Genomic DNA, 20,786 nt, shown 5'->3' on the forward strand with positions numbered 1-20,786 from the left:
CCCGTAAATCTTTGACATCGACCGCGAGTCCCCCTTACTGCTGCTATATAACATAATTGCTGTTAAAAATTCAGAGATTCGTAAGACCTTATATTCAAAACCACAACACCATTCGACGATCGGTACGGCTCCAAGTCGCATTCTGTATGAAGTAAAGCATAGTCGATCGCATTCAAAATCATTTATTTATTGTCGCCAACCATGGAGTAAATTTCTACATTGGTCTTAGGTATGTAGCCTGTTTGATTCCGCCTGTTCGACTGTGCGCACTATTGTATTGATCAGGATATATTAAAAATATAGTTCAGAGTGGCAATGAAAGGCGTAGCCTCCTTTGCTGCCGTTCTTAGGGTCGACGACTAAGAACGGCTGCAAAGGAGGCTACGAAAGGCGCAATAAGTTTCAATAATTGGCGCATGCGTAAGTGGCAATAAAAGGCGCGATACGTTTCAATAAATGGCACATGCGGTTTTTTTTTCGTTCAGAGAAAGATGATCTCCTCCACCAACATGAAACCAGAAAATGGTAACAGCCACTACAAGAATTGCGAGGTTCTTCCCATCCAGTCGTAAATGTTGGCCATAAAGAACATAAAATAGCGCTTGCCATGAAACCAGTCATTGCCTCATTACGGGGACGAACTCTTGAACTCCATTGACGAAATTTCTTGCAAAATATTCCCCATATTTTTTTCTCTTTTTAACTTGTACTACTGGTTTTGTATTGTTTTTATTATTATTATTTTTTAATTTAATTTTAATTTTAATTTTAATTTTAATTTTAATTTTTATTATTATCCTCATTTGATAATCCCGAAGTCAAACTTCTCTGTATCAAATATGCAATTAAATGTACTCTAATACAGAAGAAGGTTCCGTCCCCCCTATCCCCCCCCCCCTACTCCAACCGCACCCCCTACCCCGTCACCAGAAAAGTCCGCTGATTAGTACAGCAGGCTCGATAATCCAAGATGGCGGACAAACGATGGCGACTTTAGTAACAGCTTTCCTGCGCTCTTGCAGTCAGCAGACTAGATATTTAAGGACTTCTTATAGGAGATGTAATCTAGTGTTTACAGGTAGCCCACTTTGCGCTTAATACTTCAAGTCAATTTATAAGGTTTGATAGGTATTTCGGCATGCTGAAGTTAAACCTTAGAAGTACATAAAGCATTGATTATCCAAATTACATTGCAATATTAGTATATTGATATTTTTGATCTTTTATCAACTGATTATCGTTTAACTCAACGTGGTCAGTATGATTTTGGTGAACATATTATTATGATGGAACTTGCAGCTTGACCACGTTGTGTCAGTGATACCAGAACCACAGGGAACCCAATCTACCCAACTAATTTTTCTCTTCGTTTATAGAAATCAACAGGTTTTACTTTAGAAAATGTTCTTCAGGAGTAACTAAGAAACCAAAGTCAGGCACCTCTGACCTTAAACTGGATCATAAGAATGCTATTGAGACTAGTATACAATCAAGAAAAGCTGCAAGAAGAAATGAGGGAAATGACTGCAAAAGTGATAAAATAAAAAGGGGGAAAAAAGATTCATCTGGGAACAATGACAGAGAAAAATCTAAGAAACCAAAAAAGATTAGTAAAGACTTGACAAAAAAAGAAAATATCTTACTGAAGAACAAGAAAAAACTATCATCCTCTGCTGCAGAGATGAAACAAAAAGATGGAAAAATAAAAACATTAAATGGTTTTAAGCAAGATAATGACATATTGGATGCAGAACAATACACTGATCAAGAAGTTAAAGATATGTTCATCTCCAGTAACAATGCTACTATCACTACAACAATGGACAGTAGATATTCTGATATGGAAGATGTGGATTCAAATGATATTTCTGGAGCCTCACAGGAAGTATCTTCAGATAAGGAGTTTGCAGCAGGGAGGGTTGGCATGAAGTATAGAGAAGGAACTGTTGGAGCAAGGCTCTATGAAGTCAGTACACTTGCTGAAATAAATGGCTTTCTTAGTTTAGGACAGGTGAACTTGTTTGATAATATTAAACTGTGTGCATTCATTTCTTACTATGATGCTGTTTAAAAAAGGAATAAAAATTCTGCCACCCATTGTGACAACTTGTAGGTATATCAGACCTTGTTGCAGAAAAAGGAGTGGTACTTTTCAGACAATGAGTCCACCACGACACCAAGCTTCTCATAAAATTACACAATATTGCTAGTCATATCATTTTTGCATGTACTTATTAAATATGATGTGTTGTTTTAGGTGCACCAAGCTCAAAAACTGTTCAATAGATACTTAAGAATTGGTAAACATCTTGGAATTGATTGTTTCAATAAGATGCTCCATGGATGGGCTGAGCAAGGAAATCTGATGAGTGTGAAGATGACGTTCAAACTTATCCAAAGTGAAGGATTGAAGCCTGATATATCCACATATGCTGCTTTATTGCACGGTTATGGCAAGTTTAATGATACTGAAAAAATAGAAGAAATAGTCAAGGAAATGGAAGAAAAGGTTTGTGACACCGTAAAACTACCCTGTATTTGTACCAATGAGAAACGTATACAGTACTGAACATTTTATGTAGCCAGTAATGATGCATAGGGCAGTACTTTTGCTTAATAAAGTATAATACAGTATAGTATAATACAGCATGGGTGCCATGCGCTGCTAATTGCACTGAACCCTTCCACTAATGTCTCCTGGGTTAAGCTTCCAGGGAGGGGGTACTCCCCTATATTCACTATACGGGTACGTGCCGCCAAATAGGGTATGGTTTTCAGTGATTCTACTCTGGAACAAGGTATATAAAATCGCACTCGCTCTCTCTCCTCTCTGGAACAGGGTTTTCAGCGATCTTGCTCTGGAACAGGGTATGAATTTCAGCGATTTTTACTCTGGAACAGGGTCAGGGTTCAGAGGGCTCAGCCGCACATCCCTACCCTAAACAGGCAAGAATACCCCCCCCCCCCCCCAGGTTAATCTTTGCCAGGCTCGGTGTCATTGAGTTGTTTGTTACTTCACTCCTGTGCTTCAGGGGTTCTCCAATTTTTCTTCTCTCCAAAAATAATAACTTTTAATTCTAATTTGATCAATAGGCTGCCTTATCAATTGGGTTGCAAAACCTATTAGGCATTATGCCATTTATCCAGGAGTGGTAAAGGCATCAGAATTTTTCAAATACAGTGTTGTTTCTGTTTATTCCATCTTTTCCAATATACAGTATGCTATATTTTCAAAAGAATCAAGTAATTTAGACCAAAAATCAGTAATCCTAAGAAATCATACTTTTCTGTCAACAGGAATTTCTTCCAGAACACATTTTTTACAAATGCTCATTGACTGAAAACCAAGCAAAGGGAGTTATGCATGCATTAAAACTAGTGAATCCTAATTATCAGGCTACCATTCCTCCTGAGTACAGCAAAACTCACTACCCCTCCTTAGTAAAACAACTTTATGACAACATGGCAAAAGGGATAGATGAAAAAGTGGCTCCATTTGTGGGAGAGTTTGAGAAAGAATTTATAGAACAAGAACTCAAAGAGTTGTTGGAAGAGCAGCTTGCAAGAGAGCTGCGTGGAGTAACAGTCATCAAGTCTATTGAAAAAGTACAAGAACATGACAAGGAGACAAGAAAGTTAAAGGGAATGTATGAAGAATGGAGACAGAAATGGAAGAAAGCATTAATGGAATTAATTGAAGTAGAACTTCAAGAGATTAAGGATGGCAAATGTAAGCACAACAGTTAAGAAGATGGACATTAAAAGTATTAGCCTGAAAATAGAAGTTGTAATAATTATTGATGGTCTTTATTTGCAGTTAAGTCTTTAAGACCAAGATATGCACCTTTTTTCCAAGACTTTGATGCAGAAGAACTAGCAGAGCTTACATTGGATCAGGTCATATTCTACATCAAAGGACAAATTGAGGGAGTACCACTACATAGTCTTAGTGGGGCTGTTGGATCAGCATTAAATGCAAAGTATATTGTCAAGCAGCGAGAAAAGGCTGGCGTATTAAAGAAAGTAAGGAAAAAGACACTTATCTGTATTGTACTGTGTAGATTATTTTCTAATGCTGGACTATCTCTTGTGACTGTCATTTCAGATTCAGAATATCTACTCAGATTACTTCAAGTACATAATGGATGAGCATTATAGCTCACAAAAGATGGCAAGAGATCGCTGGGATGAGCTAGACTTGGATAGGCCGTATGAAGCCTGCTTACGCCAGGAAATCTCAGACTGGCCCTGGGCTACAAAACTTCTGGTTGGTAATCTGTTGAATGTTATTGAGTATGCATGGATACATATTAAGTAACGATGCCGTTTAGAACGATAGCACCCAACGGCAAGGCATGCGCAGTGAAGATTTCTATAATTGGCTTAAATAATTACATCCAAGCTCTCTGATTGGCCGAAAAAAATAGTCATTGTATTTTTAACGGAAAAACGCCGAAATAGTACCGAATTGTCATTCCATTTACCAAAGATACATCGGAACTATTACTGTCCGAATTTTTTTTAGAACAATCATATTTGGGGAACACTCGGAAATCTATTTTGCGATGTTCCCCGCATACAATTTGTTCCAAACTCACCTATGTTATCAATCGTTGTTCAACAAGTCTGCTCGCCAATTTACGGCAACTATACCGGACTTGTATAAGAACAAGAACGAAAATAAGTTTGAATTTGGCACTTTTCGAATTTAAGCCAATAAGATTGAAAAATATAATTTAATTAACACTACCGTAATCCAAATCGTAAACAGCTGCCCATGCCGCGAGCCTATTGTTCTCGCTATCGTTCTAAACGGCATCGTTACTTAAGGATAAAGTATGCATGGATACATATTAAGGATATAGTATGCATAGATACATATTAAGGATATAGTATGCATGGATACATATTAAGGATAAAGTATGCATGGATACATATTAAGGATATAGTATGCATGGATACATATTAAGGATATAGTATGCATGGATACATATTAAAGATATAGTATGCATAGATACATATTAAGGATATAGTATGCATGGATACAATATTAAGGATATAGTATGCATGGATACATATTAAGGATATAGTATGCATGGATACATATTAAGGATATAGTATGCATGGATACATATTAAGGATATAGTATGCATGGATACATATTAAGGATATAGTATGCATGGATACATATTAAGGATATAGTATGCATGGATACATATTAAGGATATAGTATGCATGGATACATATTAAGGATATAGTATGCATGGATACATATTAAGGATATAGTATGCATGGATACATATTAAGGATATAGTATGCATGGATACATATTAAGGATATAGTATGCATGGATACATATTAAGGATATAGTATGCATGGATACATATTAAGGATATAGTATGCATGGATACATATTAAGGATATAGTATGCATGGATACATATTAAGGATATAGTATGCATGGATACATATTAAGGATATAGTATGCATAGATACATATTTAATATAATGTGTTTAATATTTCAGTGTGGATGTACTCTGATAGACTTCCTTCTCCAATCAGTCACCATCAACGTTAATTTATTTAACAACAAACCAGAGTCTTTACTCTCTGCTTTTTATCATACTTATGAGTTCAGAGAAAGACGGAAAATTGGCGTGATAAAACCACATCAGGTGGTTTGTAAGTTATTTAAGGGTTATCTAGCTGACCATGGAAGTATTGTCATGCCAACCACATCTGTACCAATGTTAGTTCCACCAAGACCTTGGAGGGATGTCAGAGATGGTGCTTTCCTTATACAACCCGGTAATTTATTATGATATAATATACCAGCTACCCAGTTTTTATTATGACATCATTAACTGATAGAATCATTATTCAACAGTTCAATTCATGCGTACTAACCAGGAAGATGATGGTAAACAAGATCGTTTATTAGAGGAAAAGTGTGATAGGAAGCAGCTATGTGCGGTATTTGATGCATTAAACTACCTTGGTGCATGTGCATGGAGAACCAATGATCGCATTCTAGATTTGGCTATCCATGTGTTCAATGATGGTGGTAATGATGATCTTGCTGTCCCAGGACTTGTTATTCAACTAGACACAGTAGAGTCACATGACAGGTAAGCCATTATCTTCAACTCTTTTAGTCGTCATTATAAATCTAACACAGATGTATCCGGTTTTAACAGAACAACACTTTCACCAGAAGAACAAATGAAACTCTTGCAAGAACGTCGAAGGGCACGCAAGCTGGCCCGCGAGCAATACAGTCTTCGGATGTCATCACTATACAAGCTGTCAGTTGCTCATCACTTCAGGAATCACATGTTTTGGTTACCTCTTAATATGGATTTCCGTGGTCGAGTCTATCCCATTCCTCCTCACTGTTGTCATGTGGGTAAGTTTGTTGATCCTAGTTAACCCCAAAGGGAAGGGGTAGGGCTAACTTCTATTCCTCGTTCTTTTTTAGGGGATGATCTTAATCGTGGTATGCTACAGTTTGCTAAAGGAGTACCTCTGGGTAAAGACGGGTTACACTGGCTGAAGATTCACCTAACTAATTTGCATGGTGCAAAAAAGAAGGCTTCGCTGGCCGAGCGTGCACAGTACAGTGATGATATGATGGACGAAATATTAGACTCTGCCGATAACCCTCTGAGTGTGAGTAGAATTAGCATCATATGCTATTGCCATTGCTATTGATGATGATGACGATGATGATGATGACCAACGATGATGATGACGATTATCATTATCATTATCATCATTAATATTATTATTTGTACCAGGGTCGCCGATGGTGGATGTCTGCTGATGAACCCTGGCAAACCTTAGCAACATGTATAGAGATAGCCAATGCTGTTCGTTCTCCGGATCATACCAAATACATATCCCATCACCCTGTGCACCAAGATGGGTCTTGTAATGGGCTGCAGCATTATGCTGCTTTAGGTCATGACCAATATGGTGCCAAACAAGTTAATTTAGTGCCTTCCGATCGACCCCAAGATGTGTATGAAGAAGTAGCCAAATTAGTAGAAGTGGCAAGACTCGACGATGCTAAAAAAGGTTAGCAAACGATTCATCTACTAATAGCATAACTAGCCTATCTCAAGTACTACGTGAGAACTGAACACTTTACATAATATTTCACTGCGCAGGTCACAAGATAGCCCTGCAACTTGATGGTAAAGTTAATCGTAAGGTCATCAAACAAACTGTCATGACCATTGTGTACGGAGTTACTTTCGTTGGTGGTCGACTACAGATTGAACGCCAATTAAAAGACCTTGACCTTGATGAGCGATTACTGTTTGAATCATCCGCATATCTTGTTGGCAAAGTTTTTGCGAGTATTGGGCAGTTATTTACGAGAGCGAAAGCCATACAGGTAAGCATGTCTCTTTACTTTTAATTCTTGCATAAATAGTCTTAGGCCTAGGGCAAACGTCGAACTTTTCATGCACCGAACTCATTAAAAACATTGGATATCAGGTGATAATGATGCGGCATTCTTTGATGTAATTAAATTCGGTTCATGGAAAGTTCGACGTTTGCCCTAGGCCTAACATTGTTATTGTTGACCATTGACAGGATTGGCTCGCCCTAGCTGCCACTCACGTAGCATATACAGGTCACATGGTTGATTGGTATACGCCCCTGTCCTTGTATGTCTGTCAGCCATATTGTAAGCGCACAGTCAAAGTCATCCGGACCAAGCTTCAAGGGATCGAGATACCTGCCAAAGGATTCGCTACGTCACCACCTGACTCAAGAAAGCAACGAGGAGCTTTTCCTCCTAACTTTGTTCATTCTCTTGACTCCACGCACATGATGCTGAGTGCTCTATACTCCCAAAGAGCAGGCATAACTTTTACATCAGTACATGACAGTTTCTGGACTCATGCTGCAAGTATCGATGTTATGAACAAGGTATAATACATGCTTCCAATACTTATCATGTAGGGTAGGCATTTTGTGGGAAATGCTAATATACTTATGCAATAACTGAAATATGTCGTCTTTTTTATTTTTTTATTTTCAAGATTTGTCGAGACCAATTTGTGGCTTTACATTCCCAACCAATCCTTGAGGATTTACAAAAGCACTTTGAACGTAATTATGGCGGACTGGTGTAAGTTAAAAAAAACATTAAAGGCCTAGCGCCATGTAGTTGTCGCTAAAAACATGCTACGCTCCTGGTGCAGAAGAGCCTCATTTCTGGGTAGAATTTAAAACCTAACCAATAAGGTCATTTTGTTCTTCTCTTCTATCATGCAGTTTTTCACGTCCTTTAAAACTAAAAAGAGATGAATATCAGCCTGTGAAACAAGCTTCTTTTGATGGTCTACCTGAGATAGGTAAGCGGGACAGTATTTTTTTTCCTACTGAGGGAGGTCATTGCCAGGGTTTCGGCTTTACGTCCTCAGTGGTTTATTTACGTCACTCTGATGCAAGTTTATATATTGTGGAGAGACCGGACCGCCATTTTACGTGGCCATCCGAGCTACGTGAAGGTCTAACCATTTGCAGTTCGAACCCAGATCTCCCAAAGGAAGTCCGCTGTTCAACCAAGTGAGCCAACTGGGTGACGTTTAGTGTGATCCCCCTCTTATGCATCTTGTGATTGCACCATCATGATCCCAATCTTTTCATTGACAATACACGTTATAAGCATTGCAATCTGCACGCAAGAAAGTTAAGCGCAAAACTATCGATAAATGTTATCTTTGTTTTCCCCGCTAGTCCTGTCTATGTGAATGCGTGCAATGTTTCCATTGCGGTCATAATTAATTATTAGAATATTGATTTATTTTCAGGTGACTTCGACGTTAAACAGGTTCTAGATTCTGTGTATTTCTTCAGCTGAAACCCTTATCGCTTTAATATATCAAACACTAAATGTATCCAATCTTAATTCAGAAACATTCCTAGTAATTCTTAAATCTACTCTCTTTTTTTGGATTGATTTTCATCTGGAAAGACAAAACGAGGCATTTGCAATAATTTTTCTAGTTTGTTGTTGGTAGGGAAAGGCAACTATACTCAGTGACCAGACTTTTAGGAAGTGATAGTGTCATTTCTTCCGGCAACACTTGGTATAGTTTCGTTAAAGTCCAAAGGCTGTCCAGTCGAGCTTAGAGGCATTTCAGTAGACTGCAGTGATTCTTGGTAGGACTTGGCGGGTTCTTCGACAATCTTTTGCTGCGAGTCTATGGAACTTACAAATGTTGTTGGATTCAGTTCAGAAGCCTTGTTTTGCTCTTTATTGGATTCGGATTTTTTGTCTGTAGACTTGGAGTTCTGTGGTATTGTTGTGGATGGTGTTGTAGTTTGTGGTGCTGTAGTTTGTGGTGTTGTTGTTTGTGGTGGTGTTGTTTGTGGTGGTGTTGTTTGTGGTGTTGTTGTTTGTTTTGTCGTAGTTGGTGGTTTAGTTCTTGGAGGTAATATTGTTGGACAATATTCTGTATTACAAGCACGTGTTTCTTCATTTGGCCCAAGATCTGTGCAGTTCTTTCCATCAAGGTCTGGTGTAGGATTGGTACATTCACGAGTACGTGTCTTTATACCTCCTCCACATGTCACCGAACACTCACCAAACGCGCTCCACTCTGAGTATCCACCATTGACTGAAATAATGTTTCAATCGTCGATTAGGAATGAGCTACAGAGAATCAGTTTAACCCTTAAAAAAAGAATTTCGTGCTAGATATCATCATCCTACCTGGACATTTCCGCTCGTTACATTTCTCTGCTTCTGTATCGTCCCCAAGCTCCATTTCTTTGCATGTTTTTCCTCCATATTTTGGTAAAGGATGATTACAGTGTCGTCGCCTTTGTTTGTATCCATCACCACATGTCACTGAACATGGTCCAAAAGATAACCAGCTTCCATAACCTCCATTTACTGTCAGCGTGGAACAGAAAGATATGCTATTATAATTCACCACTATGTTGCTGAACACACTCATGTAAAACTGGTATTGTTAGTTTCCTTTTGATATGACCTAATCCAGATACTGGCCACTCCTCCTGACCGCTCTGCTCTTTGGGCTGCCTGGTCTAGCGGCAACTCGTGCGCTTTGTAAATTACCTAAAACTTGGGGAAATTTTTGAGCATGCGCAGGCAAATACTGCTGGACACTACTCAGCGGAGCGGCAAACTGAGAAGGAGTCAGTGTCTGGACTATGTAGAACCATAGAATAAGGAGGTACGTACCTGGACACGGGTTTCTGTTGCATTTGAACACTTGGATGGGTTTTCCTAATGAGGAACAGTTACGTCCTCCTAGTCTTGGATAGGGATTGGAACATTCTCGTCTCCGTAATCGTATCCCACCCCCACAAGTGCGTGAACACTCATTGAAGCCAGACCACTCGGAGTATCCACCATCCACTAAAGTAAAGAAATACATACAACCGTAATATATTAAGGATTATAGACTGACATCAATATATTTCGATTTTTTACACCAAATATAAAACAAAACTATTTTGAGACCGAATGTTTCCATGGTTACCAGAGTTAACGAGGTAAAATCCCACTAATCAATTTTAAAATTACCAAACAACATGTAGCCGCTTGTTATCTTTTCAAAGCTATTTTTAGGCCAATCATATTTAACCAGTTTTACAATGTATCTTGATAATTAAAATGTGGATCAGTTCGTTAGATAGCTGTGAGGACGACTTCACCTTGCATGGGTAATGGTAGCATATACGTTGAGGACTTATTGGTAAACCCTCCTATTTACTAATAGCACGACTGCTGTCCCGCATTATGTTACTATATATACATGAAGAAACTAAAGTATTTTCCATACAGGTACATAATATGTGAGTAATTTAGATATCGGTCTAGATCTGCAGCGATGATATTACCCTTCTGGGTAAAATTAAAGTATATTGACTGATTACTATGTCTATCTCAATATATACGTTTTAGAAACGTACACTTGCATATTGAGACTAGATGGTTATTTAACATCAAGCGGAGTTCTTGAGATATGGTTATCGCGGTATCCAAGATTTTCCTTCGTAAAGAATCTAAGGAACATTGTCTTGTTTCATTTTACCTGAAAGTGGTAATCTACTAAAGAAAGAAAGAAGACTTACCTCGTAAAAGATATCTTGCTACATGATTGGCGACAAATACACAGGCACTGATCAATAACGAAAAAGTAAAGATCTGTAAAACAGATATTCTTGGCATTTGAAAACCTAATGTATCTATAAGGCGTTCTTCGGTTGTCTTTCGGCGTGCGGTTGAACACGGTGTAAAAGGTGAGGATCAGACGTGGATGCGTGTAAATCAACGCTATCAGATTAATAAGCCCAAGATAATGCATAACTTCCAGTTCAAGTAGTTACTAACGACACCAAACCATGGCAACCAAAGACTCTGCGCAAGAATTACTTTCTCGTTAAACGAACAAGTCTTTCGTGTATATTGTTTGGACAAGAAATAAAGATAAGGACACCCCTAGATTGTCGTAATGCATGATTAATAGTTGGAATTTTACCCAATTAGAAATCACTAGCAAATTGTGTAATCTGATTGGCACTCGGCAGTGCGATTTTTAATCACAAATTGCGCCATTTTGAGTTTTAAATCGCACTATTTCAAGAACCAGTCAAAAAGCACTTGACCAATCAGATCTCAGAAAAAGTTAATTTTCTAGGTAAAAAGCAGTTTTCTAAATATTACGTTAAATTTTAAATTTAGTATTATTGCATGAGATATCAAAATGGCATCTCCAAAATGGATGAAGTGGTAGTTGAACTTTCATTATTTGTGCTGTGCAATTTTGGTCTGAAATCAAACTCGAGACTTATTTATTCAAACTCAATCAAATAGGACGTTTGCATGATGGTGTTATTGACTTTGATCCACTACCAGACTGCCTTGCATGATTTCTTTTGTTCAGTCGATTAGCACTAATTCTCTTACTATCATCATGAGGGAATATGAATTTAAATAAGAATGAAAATTTGCCAAGCATTATGGTAGTGGGAGTCAAATGACGCCATCATGCAAATGTCATGTTGCACTCCACTCACATATATTAACTATGTATTTACATTTTCTCTGATTTACTAAAGGATATATTTATCTAACATTCATAAAAAGAATTCAAATACATTTCGAATGTCCTTTTAGTACATACATAATTACAGATAAAGGATTCAAGCAGCCTTGGTTATTTTAGTTTATTCCATGTTAAATATCATTGTTATACTAGTATAAACAAGCCCAGCAATAATAAGCAAACAATGTACATAAAAGAAGTGAAAGAGAAAAACATATATTTAACGAGATAGACGAGATGCAAATTTCTGATGTTTCTATGGATCAAACATTATCAAGTAGCATTATTATTAAATATATAAAGGCTAGAGTACTATACTCCTACTGGACAATGTTTCATAAAGAAATACAAGATTGTGGCAATGGTGTTGTGACTTTAACAAAGTTTAAAAACTTATTGACACATCTCAACATAAACAAATAAAGTTTTTAATAAAAATACCTTGAATTATCTCCTTGTGGAATAATTATATTTTATTATTCTGTACAAAATATCGTAGAGTATAAATATCGCAAGATATTTTGTACTCACATCAGGCTTTCTCATGCAATATTTATACTCTGCCGAGTATAGTTGGATAATAAATCAATAAACCCATGAAACACAAAATATGATAGAAAATATTTTTAGTGAAAATGAAATTCAAGGTATTTTAATGGTTAATCCAGGGATTTTAATGGCTATTATCCGTTCTTAATATTAACCATTTCAAATCTGGAATTCAAATTTGTGGTCAAAAGATAAAATACTCAAATAAGGTTTGCAATACAAACAAGAGTAAACAGGATCCAAGGATACGAGCAAAACATTCTTACACTAATTCATTTTAGACTTTCTTTGTGTACAATTTATAATTCCGATATATTTCTATGTGTATAACCAGATAAGAAAGGAGGAATTCTAATCTTTCAAAGTTTCATATTATCATTTAACAATGTTGGTAGTTATTTATTTATAGTGTGGTTTTGTTGAGCGTGGCCTGGCTGAGGAGGATCTACCACGCTGTGCCGCTGCTTGTTGCTGGATCTGGAAAGCCATGGGATGAATCTTGAATCCAAACAATCTAAAACCAACATACAATAAATCTGAACATTCACACAATGGTCATGTGATATAAAACAACTACCTCTTGATACATCTTCATGTATTTCATAAGTGCTATGCTGTCCACATATTCTCATCTTTGCATCATAATTACCGCTACCTAACATCTATTTCACCCCGGCCTGCTCTCAGTCTGACCTCTAGCTCAGCTGGTAGAGCATCGGTAGTACAATTCCGAAGGTCTTGGGCTCGATTCCCAGCGAGGTCGGAAATTAATTTTTCAGAATTTAATTCCAAGGGCTTTCGCCCGGAATAACCTCGTTCCCAAGCACTATAACTTATCTATATTTCTATATCTTCATGTACCTCTTGATGGGATGATCAACCAATAAACCAAATGAAATTTAATAATTCATGATGTAGTTGATGAGTTGAATATAACAGTCATATAAATACTTGGTTTACCTAATGTATGCTGTCATTAAAATAGAATGTAAAGCTGATCATAACATGACTAGACTACTTAATTAAGTTAAGTAAAATAGAATAACAAATGGGATTTGCATTTGTGGCTCTTGTTCCCTGTGCTTTCTGAAATTCTAAGTATGACAAGTGTTTGTAACTCGTACCTTGGAACAAAGTGATTGGCAGGACGCTTGGGTCTGTATTCTGGGTGTACCATAAACAGCATGTGAGGGAAACCAGTACCAAAATATGCACCATCTGTGTGATGGTGTCTTGAAGATTTAGGGGTGTATGCATCCATACATTTTGGACAATACAGTTTTACCATAGCCTCTCCTGGCACATCTGATAAGCCTGGTAGTTGTGCAGGAAGCAAATGATTCATATCAGTGATCTACAATATAATACCACACCTAAAAGGATGCATGCAGATTTTGGTTAAGTAACAGTACTTACGCACCTATTGGTAATACTGGTTGGTTTTCACAATATACTCTACTACAATGACCAAAGTCTCCATTTTGGTATTTCTCAAGCTACAAGGAAACAGTTGTTACAAAGTAAGCTGGGAGGTAAATTATGAAAACCATTATCATTAGTTAATGTTATGATTACCATCTGTGCCAGGCCTCTATTAGTCAAGATATATCTAGCATGAATCAGTCCATACAGCATCTCTGCAGCTTGTTCGATTAAGTCGCTCTGATTTGGATTATCTTCTAGTTCATCATCTTAAATAAAAGGTAATTCATCTTATTGTTTTCAGTATATATATGCTGTGGGAAGAACAGGTGGTGCCAGGCTTGCTGTAATCTGGGTCCCCCCTCCCCCTTCCGCAAAAATCAATTTTTAAATTCCAATTGGAATCCAGTGGAAGAAGAACCACTCTGTGGAATACACTGTAATTCCCATTATTATTACTTATACAGGACTAAAGATATTGGGTGGTCATAATTTGAAAGTTCTTGCCCAGTCAAATATTTGGCTTGTCGGTGATGTTAACCAGTAATGCTGAGCCAGAAACAAGGTATGACCAAGTTACATCTAATTTGGCACAACATCATGACTGGCAATTGACCAGCTGTTAATTTTAGTCCTGTTACATGAGAACAACACAAACAATACTTTGTCGCCACGGTTAATTATTACAGGGAAAAAAAACAATGGGATGTATAAAAAACTGAATAAGGGATTACAAGTAATGATACCTGGTTCCATATCTAGGATCATGTCTAGAGCTTGCCGGTAATGTGGAACTTGTTCATTTAGACCAGTCAGGTTAAACTTGTCTTGTATATAATCTTCATCCACCTATATGCCAAATGGTTAAAGTAATGTTTTTTATAAATCATTAATTATTGAATACTGCAGGCATAACTTTAATTGGCAGACAGCTCCTATGCCTTCATTAAATGATCTTAATTAAAGAAAAGGACTTAAATTAATAACAACAATGCCACAATAATTACATCTCAAAATACTAAAGGTATTCCAGTCAAATGACAAGAGAAACATGTTTCAAATAAGAAAGGTACTTAACGATAGTAAACATTGTCTCTGACTCTTGGATTTCAAAAGAAAAAGTAATAAAGATCAAGACTTTCGAGTTGATTTAATAGTACATCAAAAGGAAAAGTTTGAAGGGTGTGTGCTACTATATTATTAGATTACATTAAAGAAAAAAACAAATGAAGACCTTTTGCTGTGGAAGATTATGCCATTCTTCTTAATTCAAGCAGTAGAAATACAGTCCCAATATACTTTATAACAAAGCTTATGATCATAAGACTGAACGAGAAAATACTTAATCTGTCATTGGTTTTGATTAGAGTACACACAAGCAGTAGTTGAGCTTGTTTACCTCACAGAAGAACTCGTTTCCACGGAGCCCACAAAACCATGAAATCCAAGACACTTCCTCTGAACTGCTCATCCTCGTATGACAAATAAATGAATAAATCAAAAGCCAGTAAACTGTAAAACCTGGTGAGGTAATAAAATTAGTTTGAAAAAGAAAGGATACGATAATGCACAAGAGTGAGTGAAAGCAGCTGTCGCGTGAAGAAGGAAAACAAGATTGTGTACAAGACCCCAAAATTAGAGGCAAATATATCAAGATTAACACGAAAAAACGCACTCTTAAGTCTACTCCTAAGTACTACAATACTTGCCTTTCGATATTTGCAGATAAGATAAATTATTAAAGTGCAAATATTGGTATTAAATGAGCTTTTTAGTCGTACTTTCTTTTGAACGGAAGAATCTTCCAGACCTCAAGATGTTTCCCTTCCCGGCAACAACACTGCGCATGCTTGTGGTCAAATGCGCTGACCAAATACTCACGTTTTGCATTTCGTTAAAAAGTTTTAAAAAGAATAAAATAAAGATTTTGGCCGAATAAAAGATTTAAATATCATTTAATAGGCAGACTTTCGCGATAGTAAAAGTTTGGTCTAAAGTTCATGAAATGATTCAAAATATTCTTTATAACGAGTAATAGAACAAGCCTTTCAATAGGTCAGTAATTAGACTCGCTTATCCAATTAGAAACGCCGTCTTATTTATTAATACATTCATGATCGCGGGAAAACCGAATGTGACCAAAACCGAAATCAGATCCAAACCTTTCTAAATCAGCAAGATATTTTAAGCTTTCTATTTGATCATATCTCGCCAAGGTAATCTTATAGGATTGTTTGGCAGTTTTCCTTTCTGTTAGTCCTTTATGTTAGGCAGTATTCGTAGAGTTGTTTAGAAAAATGCGACGATGAAGTTGAAAATCCAATCAACCGGGAATCAACATTCTTTGTTTTTTTCTATTGTAAGACATACTCCAAAGACACGACATTATGGCAGAAAAAGCAGAAGACTTAAACTTACCAAATGCCGTTATCGCTCGACTAGTGAAAGATGTAGTAAGTACTATTAACATTTATACAACATGTATAATTAGAGCACGTGACAAATCGTGCTGATCATAGTATTGATATATATGTCTTATATTTTATAGCTTCCTGATGGTGTTAACATTGCTAAGGAAGCCAGATCAGCGATAGGAAAGGCTGCAAGTGTATTTGTTCTCTATGCCACGTCATGGTCTGTATGTCAGTAGTTGTTTTGAATCCAGGGAGGGCAAAGAGCAAAGCTGCCATGGGATACATGGGTAGCATAGATAATATATTGATATTACTATTATTGATATATTGTCCATGGGATACATGGATAGCATAGCTATAACATTTGGCTTGACTGCTATGGTTGGTCAAGTGTCCTGTTTATTTTGCTGATAATGACACTAGGGGTCAGTGGTTGTAGCACTGTCTGAGGGGTAAAAGTTGTAACGCATTAAAACCCCTGGGGGGGGGGGGGGTACTAACTCCCCAACTGGGGTAGGGGTGTGCCGCCATTACCTCAAAACCCTGACCCTATTCCAGACCTAAAATTTTGAATTTACATACCCTACCCCAGACTAAGGCTAAGAATTGTACACCCTATCCCAGACTAAAAGACGGAAAACACAGTTATTTCATAGATCTCAATCAATATTTACTAACGTTTTTATTGTCTTTGTGCCGGCAGAAGCGTAGCCTATTTGCCAGACAAAAACGACCAAATCGTTAACCCTATCCCAGACAAAATGTCAAAAAATGATACCCTACCCTAGACCCAAAAGCGGAAAAACCATATACCCTATAGGGCGGCACATACCTGTATAGCAAATATAGGGGAGTACCCCCCCCCCGGGTTAAAACCCTTTTATTTCTCTCTACATTGTGTGAATCCCTTGGGGCTCAGATGATCAGGTTAAATGAAGTCCCATCTCCAATTTGAGGATGTGAAAGAACCACTGAGGACATAACAAATCCTGGCAGTGATCATCCTCAGTGCCAGCAGTAAGGTCTGCTTAGGATAAACTTCCAAAGGGTTACTAGTAAAAGAGTCTGATTGACCTTTAGAAAATTGCATGAGCCCAGGTTAGGCTTATATATGTACCTAAACTATATGCTAAAGTTTTTTACCTTAACCTTTCGACTGACTGTTTTTTCTTTCAAGTTGAGGTACTCAAAGATATATATAATAATAGGTATATATTTCTCTTTCAGTGCCAACAATATTGCCATTTCTGGCAAAAGAAAGACACTTACTGCAGCTGATGTGCTTCAGGCTTTAGAGGAAATGGAATTTGAAGAGTTCCTTCCAAAGCTCCAGGAAAACCTTGCAGGTGAGACAAGAATGAGTATTTTTATATAAAATAGCTGTTTCCTTTTTTTTTTCTTTTCTTTTTTTTTTTCTTTTTTTCTTTTTTCTTTATTTATTTTTTCAATGAAATAAAACTATTCCTAGCAGCCATATGAAATAAGAACCTAGAAAAAATCTGGTGCTAGGAATAATTTAATTTCATATATATTTCCATCATACTTAAAAGCATGCCACCTAAATAGTTCTAAATTATGCTTATTTTATCATTATCATTGAATTAGAGCTAGATTTCTTTTTGGAAAAAATGCAGTATGCTTTTTTATATATATTAAATTGCTGAGTCATTATGAAACCATCATTTCAGCATTCAAGAAAGAACAGAAAGGCAAAAAAGAGGCAGCAGCAGAAACAAAAAGAAGAAAATCAGAGATCAGTAGTGAAGATTCAGCACCTGAAGCAAAAAAACAAAAGACAGATGATGACAATGTACCATCAGATTCTAAAGAAAAAAGTGAAAATGGGACAAAGTCTTAAGACATTGTTAATCAGAAATAAGGGAATGTTCATTTTTTACAGGACAATTGGGTGCTGGTGGGATTTTGTGATTTGTAAGTAAAAAAAAGTGACCTCTTCCCAACCTGAATTTTTTTACATGGCCCTCTATTAAAACAGGATAATATATTATTATATTTTTTGCGTGGCACCCCCTAAATCCCACCAGCCTCTCCCCCATATGCCTGTAAAAAATGAACTGTCCCTAAATAGAGAGGGAAGGAGATTATTAGCTGACATTTTTAATTCAACTCAAAGCTTAAAACAAGTTGCTTGCATTCTTAGAGCATATTTTGACCAGAAACATGTCTTACAGATGTAGCACATATCATTCTTAAGTGTAGAGTGCTTTTTTTCAAATAAGTTAAGCCACTGTTCTCACCAGTAATGTTTATCTAGACCATCATCAAAATAAAAAACATGAAAATTTCACTCAATATAGTGCTTTTATTTCTTTTCATATTTGTACATTACACCTACTAGAAGTCCATTATGGTAATTATCGTAACTGGGTATGTTACATTTTCTTGCCTTATTTTACAACTTGTTCACATGCAGTTCTATTTTACATCTGACTATAGCATCTTATTTCACAGTTGATAAGCACATAAGTAGTAGAATGAAATAGTAATGTTTATTTATGCTGTTCTTAAGATCAAATGGATTCCAGAATCAGTGAAAACAGGTCCACTCATCTCTCCGACCTTGGTTGCAAACCTAGAAACAATAGTAACAGTTAACTTTATAGAATAAACCTTTCACAGATCAAAATACATGGTCAGTTAGCAATGATATCAGTGGTGATCCAGCCATTTTAAAGTAATGTTTTCATGTTGTTAAATTGAACAGATACAACGATTCATTTTGGTATTCTTGAAATCACTGAAATCTCTGTAACCCTCCCCTATGGATATTCAACAAGACATATGCTAGACATATATAGGGTTATAAATAATGGCCTGTCATAGGACAATATCCTTTCCTGATTAGACCTTGTTTGGTTAAACTCTGCTTTGCTAAATATAATTTGGTCAGTCATCTTGACCAATGACTAACTGACCAGCACTTATTTTTAGCCCAGTGTATGATATTGTTGTACATATATGTAAGCATTAACTTACGTGGCTTCTTCAAAAGGTTCTGAAATAAAGAAAGTAAAAACAGTTCCATAAAATACATCCCCATATGGTATAAATGCAATTTTTTTACAAAAGATGGACTTGCACAACAGGTGTGGAAGCCTAATTAGACCTCTTTATCTCAGGTTTAATGTTTTCTTGCATTTCAGATCAATTGTCATTCTTGAGAATATGATTTTTTTAGTCATATCCATTTGCAACCACAAAGAAATTAATGATATATCAATGACACATGGTCTGAAATGGAAAACATTATGTGGATTCAGAGAATAATATTAAAATGAAAAGCTTAAAAGTATTAGCCTAAACAAATTCACCAATGACACACAAATGAATAATCAAAATAGGACTACCCCTTCGTGGAAAAGATTACTCTCTAAGTGTATACATGTATTTTTAATAGGATGCCATTTACCATTACTTCCCTGCAATAATTGTCAATTAAAAATTCTATAAATAATAATCTCCCTCAGATATTGCTGTTGGTTCATTCAAACATACTTTGCATCTGTCCTCTGCCAAAATAGCCTAGGTCACCATCTTTTCTAGCACTACTGCAATCACTTTCAGTCCTGGCCAACTTGGGTAGGGTTGTTTCACCAGACCTAATTTGCTCTTCGTAACCTGCAATTATAGATTTAAAGTAATGGTAAGACTAATACAAGATGAATCAGGCTGCAAGCAGTTCCCGTATTTCCCTTGGTCACTGTTTGGTATTTGCTTTTGTTGACTTGGCCAAGCGAGGATTAATATGTAGAGTAATATTCCTGGGGGAGAAGTGTGGGGAGTAGGGGACAACATGTTCACTACCCTTGGGATATTAGAATAGCTACACTAATCCAGACTCAAACAAATTGACTTGGGTAGGTAGCTAGCACATGACAAGTGGGTTTATCCTTCTTTGCTCCTCATTCCAAACCTTTGATGATTTGAAGAGCTTCTTCTTTACTTCTGGTGATCTCGTCTGATTTCCAAGATGCAGGGCGCCTTGAATTGCAATGTTTGACCAGTAAATGTGAGGCGCGTACTTGATCTGACGCTGGTTCTGTTGGCCGATCCCAAGTGCTAGCATTCGTTTGTCTATTGAAGAAATATGCTTTTCCTGTGGATTTAGAAGTTCTAACTTCCCATCCTGGAGGTAAATCACTCATTTTTCAAAGGTATTTGATGGTATGGAACACCTCACTACTCGTGTTGGCTACAGGAAAGCACACTTTTACCAGGCGTTACTGGAAGACAAGATGATGGACGAAGAAGACTAGACACAAGTGAGTTGTGCGCAAGGTCA

General features: G+C 36.8%; 5 protein-coding genes across 6 annotated transcripts; 2 read left to right on the plus strand and 3 right to left on the minus strand.

Annotated features, from left to right (window-relative positions):
* The first annotated feature begins 971 nt into the window (after positions 1–971).
* Positions 972–9,015, plus strand: LOC116304946 (DNA-directed RNA polymerase, mitochondrial). Of its 2 annotated transcripts, XM_031714752.2 has the most exons (16): positions 972–1,078; positions 1,377–2,011; positions 2,258–2,509; positions 3,298–3,730; positions 3,818–4,023; positions 4,106–4,267; positions 5,526–5,808; positions 5,888–6,128; positions 6,198–6,406; positions 6,479–6,669; positions 6,798–7,077; positions 7,170–7,399; positions 7,603–7,941; positions 8,055–8,143; positions 8,290–8,369; positions 8,829–9,015. In XM_031714752.2, the coding sequence occupies exons 1-16, from the start codon at positions 985–987 to the stop codon at positions 8,876–8,878; spliced, it is 3,774 nt and encodes a 1,257-aa protein (XP_031570612.2). In that variant the 5' UTR covers positions 972–984; the 3' UTR covers positions 8,879–9,015. The 2 variants fall into 2 exon arrangements, with proteins under 2 accessions (XP_031570612.2, XP_031570611.2); XM_031714751.2 differs by having other exon boundaries at positions 8,290–9,015.
* LOC116304947 (mucin-like protein) lies at positions 8,018–11,447 on the minus strand. The gene is made up of 4 exons (XM_031714753.2): positions 11,125–11,447; positions 10,229–10,405; positions 9,734–9,916; positions 8,018–9,638 (listed from the first exon to the last, which is right to left on the minus strand). The coding sequence occupies exons 1-4, from the start codon at positions 11,219–11,221 to the stop codon at positions 9,070–9,072; spliced, it is 1,026 nt and encodes a 341-aa protein (XP_031570613.1). The 5' UTR covers positions 11,222–11,447; the 3' UTR covers positions 8,018–9,069.
* Positions 11,448–12,204: 757 nt separating this feature from the next.
* Positions 12,205–15,909, minus strand: LOC116304948 (casein kinase II subunit beta). The gene is made up of 7 exons (XM_031714754.1): positions 15,779–15,909; positions 15,469–15,590; positions 14,816–14,918; positions 14,223–14,338; positions 14,068–14,143; positions 13,772–13,961; positions 12,205–13,161 (listed from the first exon to the last, which is right to left on the minus strand). The coding sequence occupies exons 2-7, from the start codon at positions 15,538–15,540 to the stop codon at positions 13,047–13,049; spliced, it is 672 nt and encodes a 223-aa protein (XP_031570614.1). The 5' UTR covers positions 15,541–15,590; positions 15,779–15,909; the 3' UTR covers positions 12,205–13,046.
* A 280-nt stretch (positions 15,910–16,189) lies between these two features.
* LOC116304953 (DNA polymerase epsilon subunit 3) lies at positions 16,190–18,796 on the plus strand. Its single transcript, XM_031714758.1, has 5 exons — positions 16,190–16,285; positions 16,434–16,522; positions 16,618–16,703; positions 17,711–17,829; positions 18,172–18,796. Exons 2-5 carry the CDS (start codon positions 16,457–16,459, stop codon positions 18,339–18,341), a joined length of 441 nt encoding a protein of 146 aa, XP_031570618.1. The 5' UTR covers positions 16,190–16,285; positions 16,434–16,456; the 3' UTR covers positions 18,342–18,796.
* On the minus strand, positions 18,787–20,716 carry LOC116304952 (peptidyl-prolyl cis-trans isomerase NIMA-interacting 1). The gene is made up of 4 exons (XM_031714757.2): positions 20,418–20,716; positions 20,000–20,122; positions 19,481–19,499; positions 18,787–19,076 (listed from the first exon to the last, which is right to left on the minus strand). The coding sequence occupies exons 1-4, from the start codon at positions 20,647–20,649 to the stop codon at positions 18,998–19,000; spliced, it is 453 nt and encodes a 150-aa protein (XP_031570617.2). The 5' UTR covers positions 20,650–20,716; the 3' UTR covers positions 18,787–18,997.
* Positions 20,717–20,786: the final 70 nt, after the last annotated feature.

The sequence above is a fragment of the Actinia tenebrosa genome, unplaced genomic scaffold, assembly GCF_029948245.1.
Source record: "Actinia tenebrosa isolate PJP-AT-01 unplaced genomic scaffold, QUT_ActTen_1.0 PGA_scaffold1__47_contigs__length_23844297, whole genome shotgun sequence".
Classification (NCBI taxonomy): domain Eukaryota; kingdom Metazoa; phylum Cnidaria; class Anthozoa; order Actiniaria; family Actiniidae; genus Actinia; species Actinia tenebrosa.